The 12,544-nt window shown below is 44.3% G+C and overlaps 2 protein-coding genes across 2 annotated transcripts in view; one reads left to right on the top strand and one right to left on the bottom strand.

Moving 5' to 3' along the window:
* Positions 1 to 6,400, top strand: part of LOC137884111 (cadherin-23-like) — a 34,098-nt gene extending 27,698 nt beyond the window's left edge. The window contains exons 27-38 of the mRNA XM_068725809.1: positions 23 to 286; positions 368 to 529; positions 1,039 to 1,295; positions 1,388 to 1,485; positions 1,594 to 1,714; positions 1,798 to 1,877; positions 2,047 to 2,087; positions 2,210 to 2,270; positions 3,018 to 3,147; positions 3,426 to 3,545; positions 3,811 to 3,921; positions 4,516 to 6,400. Of these exons, the coding sequence (XP_068581910.1) occupies positions 23 to 286; positions 368 to 529; positions 1,039 to 1,295; positions 1,388 to 1,485; positions 1,594 to 1,714; positions 1,798 to 1,877; positions 2,047 to 2,087; positions 2,210 to 2,270; positions 3,018 to 3,147; positions 3,426 to 3,545; positions 3,811 to 3,921; positions 4,516 to 4,857 (1,787 nt within the window). The 3' untranslated portion in view covers positions 4,858 to 6,400. The remainder of the gene's footprint in view (positions 1 to 22; positions 287 to 367; positions 530 to 1,038; positions 1,296 to 1,387; positions 1,486 to 1,593; positions 1,715 to 1,797; positions 1,878 to 2,046; positions 2,088 to 2,209; positions 2,271 to 3,017; positions 3,148 to 3,425; positions 3,546 to 3,810; positions 3,922 to 4,515) is intronic.
* Positions 6,401 to 6,620: 220 nt separating this feature from the next.
* Positions 6,621 to 12,405, bottom strand: eif3s6ip (eukaryotic translation initiation factor 3, subunit 6 interacting protein). Its single transcript, XM_068725788.1, has 15 exons — positions 12,279 to 12,405; positions 11,906 to 11,966; positions 11,619 to 11,829; positions 11,393 to 11,472; positions 11,001 to 11,062; positions 10,826 to 10,895; positions 10,643 to 10,716; positions 10,166 to 10,337; positions 9,741 to 9,895; positions 9,401 to 9,571; positions 9,183 to 9,316; positions 8,824 to 8,997; positions 7,510 to 7,699; positions 7,277 to 7,357; positions 6,621 to 6,815 (listed from the first exon to the last, which is right to left on the bottom strand). The coding sequence occupies exons 1-15, from the start codon at positions 12,300 to 12,302 to the stop codon at positions 6,738 to 6,740; spliced, it is 1,737 nt and encodes a 578-aa protein (XP_068581889.1). The 5' UTR covers positions 12,303 to 12,405; the 3' UTR covers positions 6,621 to 6,737.
* Positions 12,406 to 12,544: the final 139 nt, after the last annotated feature.

Genomic DNA, 12,544 nt, shown 5'->3' with positions numbered 1-12,544 from the left:
TGCTTTCCATCTCTTCCTGCAGGAGGAAACAGTGATGGAAACTTTGGCTTGAGTCTAGATGGAGAGCTGAAGGTGCTTAAGGACCTGGACCGTGAGGAGATCCCGGTCTACTCGATCATCATCAAGGCTTCCAGCAACAGGAGCTGGACTCCTCCCAGGGGTCAGAGGGCAGCACGGGCCAAAGCCCTGGACCCTGCCAGTGACCCCAGCCTGCTGGAAGTCCGCATTGAACTGGAAGACATCAATGACCAGAAACCACGCTTCACTAAGGCGGAGTACACTGCAGGTAGTCTGCAGTCTGGTAGACGCACTGAATGTGCATGCTGGTCTATGTAAAACCACCATCACCTTCCCTCTCTGCTTTCAGGAGTTGCAGCAAATGCCAAAGTGGGCTCGGACCTGATCAAGGTCGTGGCTATAGATAATGACATCGGCAACAACAGCTTGGTTCAATACCATATTGTTACAATCCGCTATTTCCAGTCACAGAGCAATGGCAGTGAGGACGTTGGCAGCATCTTCATCATCGGTGAGCTTCCTCATGAACAATATTCAGGCGGTTTTAAACACTGACACACACCTTAGACATTGCCTGTTTAGTTCAACATATCGCCAAGATCTACCCGCTAATTACCTGCATTGAGTTTAATGTAACAACAAGGTCTGAAAATGTTGTTTTGTGAGTGGTTGACAATAAGAAAAATATGGAATATCACTTAGAGACTTATCTTATTTGTTTTATGATCTATATTATGAACTGCATTTGTATCAGAATTGAATGCATCTTGTTGGATGCAAAAAAAGAATTGAAATGGCTTCAACAAAAATATGACTTAAAGACTAGGGCAGTCAAAATGACCTGAGTCTCACACTTCCTGTAGTCGTGTATTTGCTTCCTGCAGCCAGTTCTTCTCCTCTTCTCCTGCATACTGTTCAAATTCTCCCAGACAGGGAAGGTTCCTTAAACCAGTGCGGGTCCCATACGTTAATAGTCCATTTCTTATTTCAGAACGACATTCTATCCCATTATCTCCACAGGTTTGACAGACGGTATCATCCGAACATATGACCTCTTCACCGCCTACAATCCAGGCTACTTCCAGCTCGAGATTTTGGCGTGTGATTTCGCTGGACACAGTACGACCACCAACGTGAACATCTACATTCTCCGGGATGACCAGAGGGTCAAGATAGTCTTCAATGAGATCCCTGATTTGGTCCGCGAAAACCAGGAAGATTTTGTCAACCTGCTGTCCAACATTACTGGAGCCATTGTCAACTTGGATGATATACAGGTGAGGCATTTTCTTTTATGGAAATGGTCTATTGTTATGTGACTTTAAATTGTTTGTGCTGTGTGTGTAAATATTCAAAACCTTTCATGCAGTTCCATGTGGACAAGAAGGGCCGGGTCAGTTATGATCAGACAGACATGCTCATTCACGTCGTCAACAATCAGAGCAACACCATCCTAGACGTTGCCAGGTATTCCTTCCTGAATGACATGAATCGTTCACTCCAATGCTGCATGGTGGCACTGTTTTACACTTACTGCATGAGTTTACCTGGGTCCTGGTGTTTTGTGCTTTGCAGGGTAATTCAGATGATAGATGAGAACAAGGAGCAGCTGAGGAACCTGTTCAGGAAATACACCGTCGTGGACGTTCAGCCTGCTGTCAGTGACAAACTGCCCGACGACATCACCACACTACAGGTCTGCCAGGCCTCCACAAACCCACAGGCTGTTGCAGATGTTTTGTCTCTTGCTGCCTTTCACGTTCTTTTTCCCTCCCACAGCTAGTCATCATCATCCTGGCTGTGCTGCTGTGCTTGGCAGGAATTCTGTTTGTCACAATGAACTGGCATTATCACAGAGTGTAAGAACCCTTCAGCAACTTTGCATTGACTTGGATTTATTTTGAATGTTGAGTAGACAGAGTCATTTTCAATCTGCTCAGTCATGGACCCTGTTTTTACGCTGTCAGTCTGAGCAGCGACATCAACATGTTTACCTTCTCATGACGCGTGCCTCTTCCTGTGTTGCAGACACCAGAGGAAGCTGAAAGCCATCGTTGCAGGATCAGCAGGTGAGAAGCAGCTTCGTGGAGGGGGACGGCCCCGCCAGCTGTTAACTTCAGGATGTGGCTTTTATGGCGTGACATGTCGTAGTTTAGTTGTTTTTTTTAATGATCTGTCCTCTACCATCCAGGGAACCCGGGTCTAATGGATATCCTGGACATGCCCAACACTAACAAGTACTCTTTTGAGGGGTGAGATAAAAGATTCTGGAATTGCTTAAAAGGAATTTATACCGAATACCACTTTGTGTACCGTATTTTCCACACTATAAGGCGCACTTAAAAGCCTTTAATTTTCTCAAAAAACGACAGTGCGCCTTGTAATCCGGAGCGCCTTATATATGGATCAATTGGTTAATTGGTTGATCCATACTGGTTGTACACGGCGCTCTGTCAAAATGTTTCAGTACGACTGGTAAACTACAAAGCCGCACCGCTTGCAGCATTACGGCTACCGTAGTCAGGGGCGTCGCCGAAGTAATAGCGGTAAACACCGGTACTGTGCTTACTCCTACTCTATTCTGTGCGCCTTATAATCCGGTGCGCCCTATATATAAAAACAGTTCTAAAATAGGCCATTCATTGAAGGTGCGCCTTATAATCCGGTGCGCCTTATAGTGCGGAAAATACGGTAGTTATTATGCAAACTATAGTTTTTATCAAAAACTTCCCACTGTTTTTTTTTCAGTAGTTGTGAGTTAGTTATAAAGATCAAGGAAACGCTTTTCTTTAGCCAGGTTAACTGTTAGCATTATTTATGCTAAGCCAAGCCACACTCAGCATACAGACATGAGAGTGGTACTGATCTTCTCGGCAAGAAAGCGAATAAGTTTCCCAAAATGTCACACTATTCCTTTAAGTTGAGTGATTTTTTTTGTAGCTAGTCAAGCTTCCTTTGCATGTCATAGATGATGCGTGTAATACTGTTTGCCTCTGCAGGGCTAATCCGGTGTGGCTGGACCCATTCTGTCGCAACCTGGAGCTGGCTGCTCAGGCTGACCACGAGGACGACCTGCCTGAGAACCTCAGTGAGATAACTGACCTGTGGAACAGCCCTGCACGCACTCATGTCAGTACCAGCATCTATCTGAGCTCATTTATATTTTCCAACAAATCCCTGAGGAGCTAAACAGATTTTATTTTGCTCCAGGCTTTAATGCTGAGAAGGTAGAGAGTAAAGTCATAATTCTCAACATTACACAAGTTTGTGTCTTTTACCAAGGTATTGTCGTCAGTTAAACCCATTTCACAGCTCAACATTTTTAAGTAAGCGTGTGTGTGTGTGTGTGTGTGTGTGTGTGTGTGTGTGTGTGTGTGTGTGTGTGTGTGTGTGTGTCATCCCCACAGGGCACATTTGGTCGAGAGCCTCAAGCGAAGCCTGAGGATGATCGTTACTTGAGGGCAGCCATTCAGGAGTACGACAACATTGCTAAACTGGGCCAGATTATGAGGGAAGGGCCTATCAAGGTAAGACACCTGTATGTCAGATTATCCAGGCAGACACACTCACATGAAGAAGTCCAAAAGCCTCTTTTGCGCTGGTCCTTCCATCCTTCCCAAAAATGATTGAGGGACAGGACCTAAGACCTCCTCCAGTACGTCCTGAGAAGAAAACAAAGAGAGACACGCCGAGGACTCAAAGATGGTCCTGCTGTGGATTCTCATTTCTGATTTCTGTGACAGTGAGGACGGTGTTATAGACTGTGTTTGATCCTAACTGCCGTCCCGTCAGGGTTCCCTGCTCAATGTGGTCCTGGACGACTACCTGAGGCTGAAAACGCTCTTTGCAGCACGACTCGTCACAGTGTCCACCAGTCAGGGAGATCACTCGTCAGTCACTGAGGTGGGCTAGGAAAAACTGGTGGTCTCACACCGCCGGAGAGTGATCTTGCATTCCTGTGATTTCCCATTCTGACGCTTGCTGCTCTGACTTGGCACCTTCTCACTACTTCTGCTGTCTTTGCTACCTTGAGCCAGACTTTGGGTCCAATAGATTTTACACTTACATTTCAAAAAGTTCAGCTTACCATGCAAAAATTGCCAGAACGTTTAAAACCATCACTGGATATGGAGCATTAAGACGGCAATATCTACACTTACTGACACTTCTGAATGGCTCTGATGTGATAACCCTACTAACGCAGTCTTCTCAGACAACTTAATGTTAAGAATTGTTTACGATTATTTAACCCAGGCCTGGAATTCCATTTATTCTTCTCTGCTGTTCTATTGTTTCACTAACTGTTTCACTTTTCCAAATTGTTAATGCAAGTGATCTACTGATTTCTCTCCTGAAACGTTTCCTTCCACTGGTCTACCTTTTACCAGCTCTTCCTCAAACATTTCTCTCCCAAAGCTGCTTATTGTTGTCAGCCTGATGCCTTTGCAATCAGTAGGTTTTAAAGTCTCCCTCTGCTCTCTTGTCCTCCTTCGACAGCTGATCCAGAGTGACCTGGACGACGACGAGGACGAGCAACTGGGCATGGGCGGAGGTCGTGGCACAATGCGCTTCAAGCACAAGCTCCCTGTGGAGTTGAAGGGTCCCGAAGGTGTCCACGTGGTCCACGGCAGCACAGGTACCCTCCTGACCTCTGACCTCAACAGCCTGCCAGAGGACGACCAGCGGGCCCTGGCGCGTTCTCTGGAGGCCCTGAACGCTGACGGGGGGCTCTATTCCGAGCGCAACGCCCGCACCGAGTCGGCCAAGTCCACCCCGATGCACCGTCACAAGGACGGGGACACCCTGTCGGAGAGTCCCCTGGAGATCACGGAGTTATGACTAGCCGAGGCCTCGCTGGTCTGAGCGCAGCCATGACTCGTGTGTGTGTCCTTGTGCCTCCACACCGCTGCCGTGACGAGGCTGGGGAGGACTGGAGGAGGAGTGTGTGTAGTCTAGGGTACCTCATCAGCCAACCTCAGTCCATCAGTGAGACGGCCTGCAAGAGGACTTACTCACCATTGGGTTGGTTTGAGTTTGGTCTCATGTTGAAGGTGGTCCCACGTTAGGTGCTTCAATCAAAGGTTCAAATGCCCTTAGGAAATGGAAAATCATAAGCAGGGCACTTTTCTTCAGCGAGACAAAACCAACCGGGGTCATCGACTTTCATCTAAAGAGCTAAGTGGAGAAGAGAGACTAAGCCTCCCTGTGGGAGAAGCTTGTTGAACCATGACCGTATGATCGTCAAAAGGTGCCTCATTATCAGTAACCCTTTTGCAGTCATACCTGGACTGCATACACTCACACAAATACACACACTCAAAAAAATGAAGCTTGAAACACTCAGACCAGTGGATGGCCATCGATGGGACACTGAGAAAATGACCCAATTACTGTTATCATGCTCTGAAGATTATTTCTTTTTGCAGTGAGGATGGGACAGTACGACTTTTCTTTTTCAGATATTAGATACATTTTATTGTTGGGAAATTATAAATGGACATTTAATGCAGACAAGAGCACTTCAAATATTTCCATCAGTGATGCTCATAGAGTGGAGTTTCACCTGACACCAAAATCAAGAGGGGCCTTGGCCATTCTGCAATTGTTTAAGTACTGTAGTAGTTTGAAGTCTTTGTTTGGATCCATGGCAAGAAGACAAAACACTCCAGTCTGCTGGACAGCAGTGAATATCCAGACCCTGGTCCAGCTCTGCATCTTCAGCCTGGACTGAGTCAGTCAAGGAGACGCATCACTAACGACTGAAAGATTCCAAAAAACAACGATGGTGGAAGGATCAGACACTGTTCAAGACTGGAGCCACACGAAAGTCATAAAAAAAAACTTTGAATCGTTTATGATAAATTTAATATAAAAGGCAGTCGTGGCAAGATTTGAAAAAAATACGAATTATCCAATTTTTATAAACATAAAGATGGCATTGTGCCCACAGAGACTTTACACTGCCACCTGAGGGACTCAAAAAAAGTCGGGCTCAAAATGAGCTTATGTTTGCTTTATTTTTTTATTTTATAGAAAAGCTGATGGAATTAAAATATTTTTAAAGAAAAATGCTGACTTACCAAAATAGGTAGGGAATCCTTGTGGATGTTTGGAGTATGTGTATATTGTGCTATGGTGACATGTCGTTCTGTTTTCCTTTACATGACAACTGATGCTGTTTCTGATGAGTGGTGTGTTATTAAGATTTATTTATTTTTTGTATTCCCATTTTGTACATTTTTATTTCTTTGTCATTGTTGTCACCATTCCTGAGATCTGTGTTGGGTGGTCCGTGATAATAAAAGAAATATGCAACGGCCTTTGACCTCAGTCAGTGGGATGATTGGAGAACAAGGCGCCTGATGCAGCAGAATAATAAAATACTGGAAATCTGAGCTCCCATTTCAATGACTTCCGTTATACTCACAGGAACAGTTTGAACTAAGGCTTCACTGGCAATTCAACACACAAACCTAGATGTAGGTATTGCACTCTTGCATGTCTTAATGTATGACTTCCTTTAACTACATACAATATTCAGCAGTGTAAATACTGCCATCTGGTGGTTAAAGGTAAACACTTGACAAATAAAGAGACAACAATCAAGATTTTCAGCACACCACTCCATCAGTTTATTGTTGCCAGGTTGCATAGAAAAGTTGTCATCAATAATAGTTGTCAAAAGACTGAGGGGGCAGAGAACTCGGTCACTGATGTGGTCAGACTGCTCGAGCTGCAGCAGTAACGGTAGCAGTGGTGCTGGTGGTGGTTGGCATCTTTTTCATCGTCTTATTCAACTGTAGAAAGAAGGAGGGATTCATACACAAGATTAAACTGAAGTCCTATGTTTACAACTAATCTGTTCAAGTGAAGGCTAGCTGTGGAATCAGTCCAGAGAAGAGTGGAGTGTTTAGTATTGGTGACAATACTTTAAAAAATGGAATACTTTTATAAATGGATTATATTGTCATATACATTTTTTACACATATACAAAATGTAGCCTCTGCTTTTAACCCATCACCAACTCATCGGGAGCAGTGGGCTGCTGAGAAGCACCCGGGGAGCAGTTAGGGGTTCAATGTCTTGCTCAGGGACACTTCGACACAGGACACGTCCCAGGTAAGGATCGAAACCGCCGACCTTGCGGTTACCAGACGACCCTCTTAACCCAGTGTGCCACGGTCGCCCCTCTAATAGCAACTCAGTTATTCCATACTTTTTCCATTGGATTGGATCCATTGATGGATCACTACTCACCTCCTCAAACTTGTGGATCTGTCTGATGAAAAAGTCTCCGTACCGACGAGCAACTTTAGTGTCGGCAATGTGGATCATGTCCTGTGGAAGTGTTGCAAAGAAAAAGATCATTAAACATACAGAGCTTATGGACCGGCTGGGACAACTAACGGGTTCCAACAGTCCATCTTACTATTAAACTGTTCATAATGTAGAACAAAGGCATCACATTAATTCAACAGACTTTAACACACCCTGTCGATGTAAAAGTCCACTTCAGAAGCCGACTGGAACTCTCCGTCCAGAGCTGAAACACCGCTGGTCCACACCAGGTTCTTCATCTTGTGTTTGAAGACGAGCAGCTGGATACGGAACTCCTGCTCAGTCATGTCCAGGAATCCTGCCAGCTTGGCTACTGGCATGGTGGTGTACAGCTTCAGGAAGCTGCAAGGATACATTGTGACTTAGATCAGTGGTCCCCAACAACCGGGCCGTGGGTCATTTGGTACCGGGCCGCACAGAAAGAATAAATATTATATTATTTCTATTTTATTGATTATCAGAGTCTGAAAGAAGTTTTATTTTGAAAAATGACCGGATTCTCTCGCAATTTCATCCGCCTGTGCCTCTTGACACATGTCAAGACGCTCGTCTCGGTCACGTGACACATTACCGCGAAAATGAGTAAAAAACTTCTGGAGAGCTTCTTTGCAAAGGAGAAAAGGTCCACCACAGAGACAGAAGAAGAGCCTACAACTTCCAAGAATAAGAAATCTTCATTTAACAGACAACTCAGGAGTCTAATTAAATATCAGGAGTAATTCGGACGCGCCATACCCGCTCTGCATAACATGTGGCGACAGAGGACGATCAGCTGCTGGAGATTGTAAATGACGGTGGCCTTAAAAGTGTGTTTGAGACAACATCTCTGCTCGTGTTTTGAATTAAAATCAAGGCTGAATATCCTGAGATCGACACAAAAGCCTGAAAACCCTGCTTCCATTTCCAACATCCTGTCTTTGTGAAGCGGCATTTTCTGTAGTGACAGCAATCAAAACAAAATCCCGAAGTAGACTGGACATAAGGAACACACTTCGGGTGTCATTGTCTCCCATCACCCCCAGATGGGGCCATCTCGTTGCAGAGAAACAAGCTCAGAGCTCCCACTGATTCAGCGTTATCGGGAGTTGTATTTTTTATGCATTTTATATTTTTTTTAATGCCGATCGTATCATTTTATTTCGTCGTGTTTATCCGCCAAACCTTGAAGGCCGGTCCGTGGAAATATTGTCTTACATGAAACCGGTCCATGGCGCAAACTTAGATGCCATGACTTAGATGACGTGTGCAACCTCAGCAGCTTTCTAGAGACATTGGTAAGCATTCCTGAGGGGCCAGATGGCAGGAGAAAAATAACTAAAATATATATAACTAATATATTTCCTACATCAAAGCAGAAAAACAGCATCCAAAATGTCTTTATCTCAAACATCCCTTTTGTTTATCTTGTGCTTATTGGTCCTTGTTGTTGCCACACATGTCACACAGTCAAAGTCGGTATGCTCTACCTGCGGATGGTGGAGAGCTGGGCCTGCTGCTGCACCTCTTCTGCAAAGACCTTCAGCTGCTGCTGGAAAGGCTCTTTGTGGTAGTTGGGGTGGACGTTGTCGTAGTTTGGCACCACAGGTGACAGGAACTTGGGACAGACGAAGCTGAACAGCTCCTCAAACACCTGCAGGTCTCTGAGGTGGAAAAGGGGACACGTGTGTCGAATAAGACATTGCTGCTGACGGGCGCCGCAGTTTAAATACCAACACTACATGCTCAGACACAGAAGCAAAGAGATACTTGTGTTTCACTGTACACAACAGTTAAGTATCAAACGGTGAGACAGTTGTTCCAACACAATGTGATGAGTTTCTCTCACCCTTTCTGCATCCGCAGCATCTTGTCTCCGTACTTCTCCCTCAGCTGGGTGTGGATGCTCTCATCGATGCGCATCGGGTACATGGTGAGCGCGATGGCCAGCAGACCGTGCATCTGCTCATTTTGTTTGTTAACCTAAAAAAAACATACACAAGTATTACGACACCTGTTTCAACTAGAATACTGATTGATCATTTGGGAAGCACTGCTCTCACTGACCATCTCGTATTTATACGTGGACCTCTGGAACATGTTTCTCGTCCTCTGGATGTAGAGCAGGATGTTGGCAAAGACTCTAATAGCATCCTGGTAGCGCCTCATCATCAGGTAGGCAAAACCCACATAGTAATATGTAGTGATCTGGCACTCAGGTACACGGGAGTACATACTCTGAAAGACAAGAAACAAAATGGATTCATGACTAGAGAGAAGAAAGAACAAGACGACGCAGCCTGAAACTAAGTAAATATATGTCAACATGGAAAAGAAAATATAAATAGAGATGTGGGCATATTGCATTGTATCGTTATTAGTAGTAGTGAAGCGTGCCGCTCGCTACCTTCTTGTTGAGCTCAATGTTCTCCAGGACTTTGATGGCCTGGTAATAATCACCAAGCAGAGAGTGAAGCCTCAGGAGCCCCACCAAGCTGAAGTAACCCAACATCTTGTACAGGGAGTGACGCCCATATTCTCCAGCCACACTCTCTGGGTCTCCTGCAGCACACCAACAAAAAACATGTCAGCTGAATACACTGACTCCATGCTGAGGTTACTTTCTAACCAGGAGAGCAACAAACTACTAAAACTAAGGTTTTACAGGACTATAAATCTACAGGGAACCTAAACTGTGCCTTATTTTAGGAAATTTAACAAGGTCCAGAGCTTAATTAAAAAAAAATTCAACATTCTAAAAACATTGCGGTTTGCTATACTTCACCCACGCTCTCTTCCACATACAACTATCTCCAAAACATTCTTCTATACCTCCACTGGTGTAGATCTCAAGCTGGCGGTTAATGTTGCTCTTGTCCACCAGGGAGTGGAGAACGTTGAGGACACTGTGGACGTTCCAGATCTTTGGGTTGTTCCTCAGGAATTCGATCTCCTCCTCTGACTTTTTGGCCGTCTTACAGCGGTACTGACTGAAGGACTGGAACTGGAGAGGAAAGAGTGACATTTTTATCAGTGTAAACAGAATTTAAACCCACTTTATTTGTGCTAGTAGATCGAAGTGAGACAGGAGACGTTAACCACATGGAACATATCAATAAGCACTAAATAATAACCATAGAAAAGTATGGGAAAGCTATGTTTAATATGCCACTCCTTGTAGATTAATACAGCCCCAGTAATCATTGGCAATTACTCTTTGGTTTTTAGTTCATCAGATACTTACTCATGCTTGTCCTTGTGTTAATGAATAACTGAGGATACATTTAAAAAGAATACAATGCACTGTACCTGGTAGATGAACTCATCAATGATGTCCCAGAGCCACTGGTTTGGCAGCTCCAAGGGGGCGGGGCCATCGGCATCTGTTTATAAATCACAAACATTCTCATATGACTCGTCCTTCATTCGGAGATATTTTACACAGATTATTACAGGTGGGTGGAAATGTTGATGCCTATTCTGGTAACTTACTGAGAATGTAATTGAAGAGGTTGCAGTAATTGTAGTAGGACTCAAACCTCTGGTCCAAAGTCGGTCCACCCTGATGAAAAAAAAAAAACTATTTACAAAAAAATTCTCGAGGCGTTTTCACACATTTTGCTCAGTAATGGAGATTAATAAGTGTATATATTGAGCAGTTACTCACGCTGACTTTAGCATAAATGTGTCTGTAGTAAAGTTCCTTATAGAGGATGAGGAACACAGCATCTATGGGAGATAACAGGCAAACAATGACATGAAACATTCCCACTGCTGATGAACTACACCGGGATGAACTCATTTCTCAGTAATTGGAAAACAGAGGACTGTCAATTTATACAACTGTGAACACACCAACAAAACCACATAAGAATCTTGTCTTTTGAGCTGCTTGTACAACGGCATGTACACATATTAGCTGACATCAGTGGAAAACGATTGTTGCATGTGCATCTATTTTATCACATTTAAAGAACCAATTCAAAAATCTAAGAAAAATTAAATTAAGGTGTCTGTGCAAAGGCAAAAATCAGGCCAGAAGACTGATGATAAACTCACCGTTTCCAACGAGTGCTGCAATGGCCTCAGCCTCTGGCCAGGGAGAGTTCTTGAAGAAACGGTCGGTCAACTTATTCCAGCTGAACAGGAACACAATACCAAAGGTGAGATGCTCATCTCACTCACTCACTCACTCACACACACACACACAGCTTTAATGTCTGTGTTAAGAGGAGGCAACATCACCATCACAACAAGAGGTTTATTCTCAGAGAGTCAACTTTACCTGTTCTCATAGACATCCTGGATCTCATAGATCTTCTGCTCAATGCTTTCACTGGAAACTCCGTTGGACTGCAGCTCATAAACCTTCTGGTCGATTAAGTCAGAGGTGGTTTTGTGGAAATACTGCAGGAAGTTCTTGATCACCTCAGGGATGACTTGGTAGGTCTGCTGCTCATACTGCCTCTCATAGGCCAGGTCTGCTTTAGGGTCACCTGCAGGGAGATGGGAGAGTGAGGACTCTGAAAGGGGATCTCATACGTTTAGATAAACAGTTGTGTGTATACTAACCGGTGTGCAGGTCGCAGTCGTTTGAGAAGGCGTACGGATCGTACTGTGCCGGAACAGAGGACTGAGAAAAATTGGGATTAAAGAACAGTTATTATATGTCAACCAGACAGTCATCATTTACGCTAGCTTACTTTACCTAAACCGTATCTTCTACCTCACACATACTACATAACGTTACAGAGATGGAGATGTTATGGTTGCATTCTCTGTAGAAACAGGGCTACAACAACCACGACCATCATGCTGGCTCATCAAAGCATTACGTTACTGTTGTGCCGGTGGAGTTATGCTAGCTGGCTAGCCGGCTAACGCAACCTAGCGCGCCATTGTTATTAACACAAAATGCCTTGAAGGGAAACACATGTGAACTCACTTCTTCCTCTTCTTGGTATGACATGATGCTAGTTATTATCCCAAGCTCATACACCGGAGTGAAAAACGACGATATGTGCTCAGTTAGCTAACGCAGCTACACCATGCAGCTCGCGACGGAAAGAAGACCGGAAGCGGAAGGAAAGAGCTGTGACGCGCGTGAAAAACGACATAATGAAGCACTGTGGGAAATGGAGTGTTTTTGCTAGTTTGGGACCCGAATGTTTTTTTTTTTTTTTTTTTCATTCAACCGGTAACAATGATGGG

Source organism: Cebidichthys violaceus, unplaced genomic scaffold, assembly GCF_023349555.1.
Source record: "Cebidichthys violaceus isolate CVI_PGR_0920_01 unplaced genomic scaffold, fCebVio1.0.p SCAF_10, whole genome shotgun sequence".
NCBI lineage: Eukaryota > Metazoa > Chordata > Actinopteri > Perciformes > Stichaeidae > Cebidichthys > Cebidichthys violaceus.
Note: the sequence above shows the minus strand (reverse complement) of the source record. Positions and strands in the feature narration are given on the sequence as shown.

What these genes read in the sequence shown, in the direction of transcription:
- eif3s6ip (XM_068725788.1), bottom strand. Translation starts at nt 12,302, where the DNA reads ATGTCATACCAAGAAGAGGAAGAA. An exon ending in TTGATGAGTTCATCTACCAG is followed by an intron (nt 10,338 to 10,642) that starts GTACAGTGCATT and finishes TTTCCTCTCCAG; the next exon opens with TTCCAGTCCTTCAGTCAGTA. An exon ending in TGAGATCTACACCAGTGGAG is followed by an intron (nt 9,896 to 10,165) that starts GTATAGAAGAAT and finishes GGTGTGCTGCAG; the next exon opens with GAGACCCAGAGAGTGTGGCT.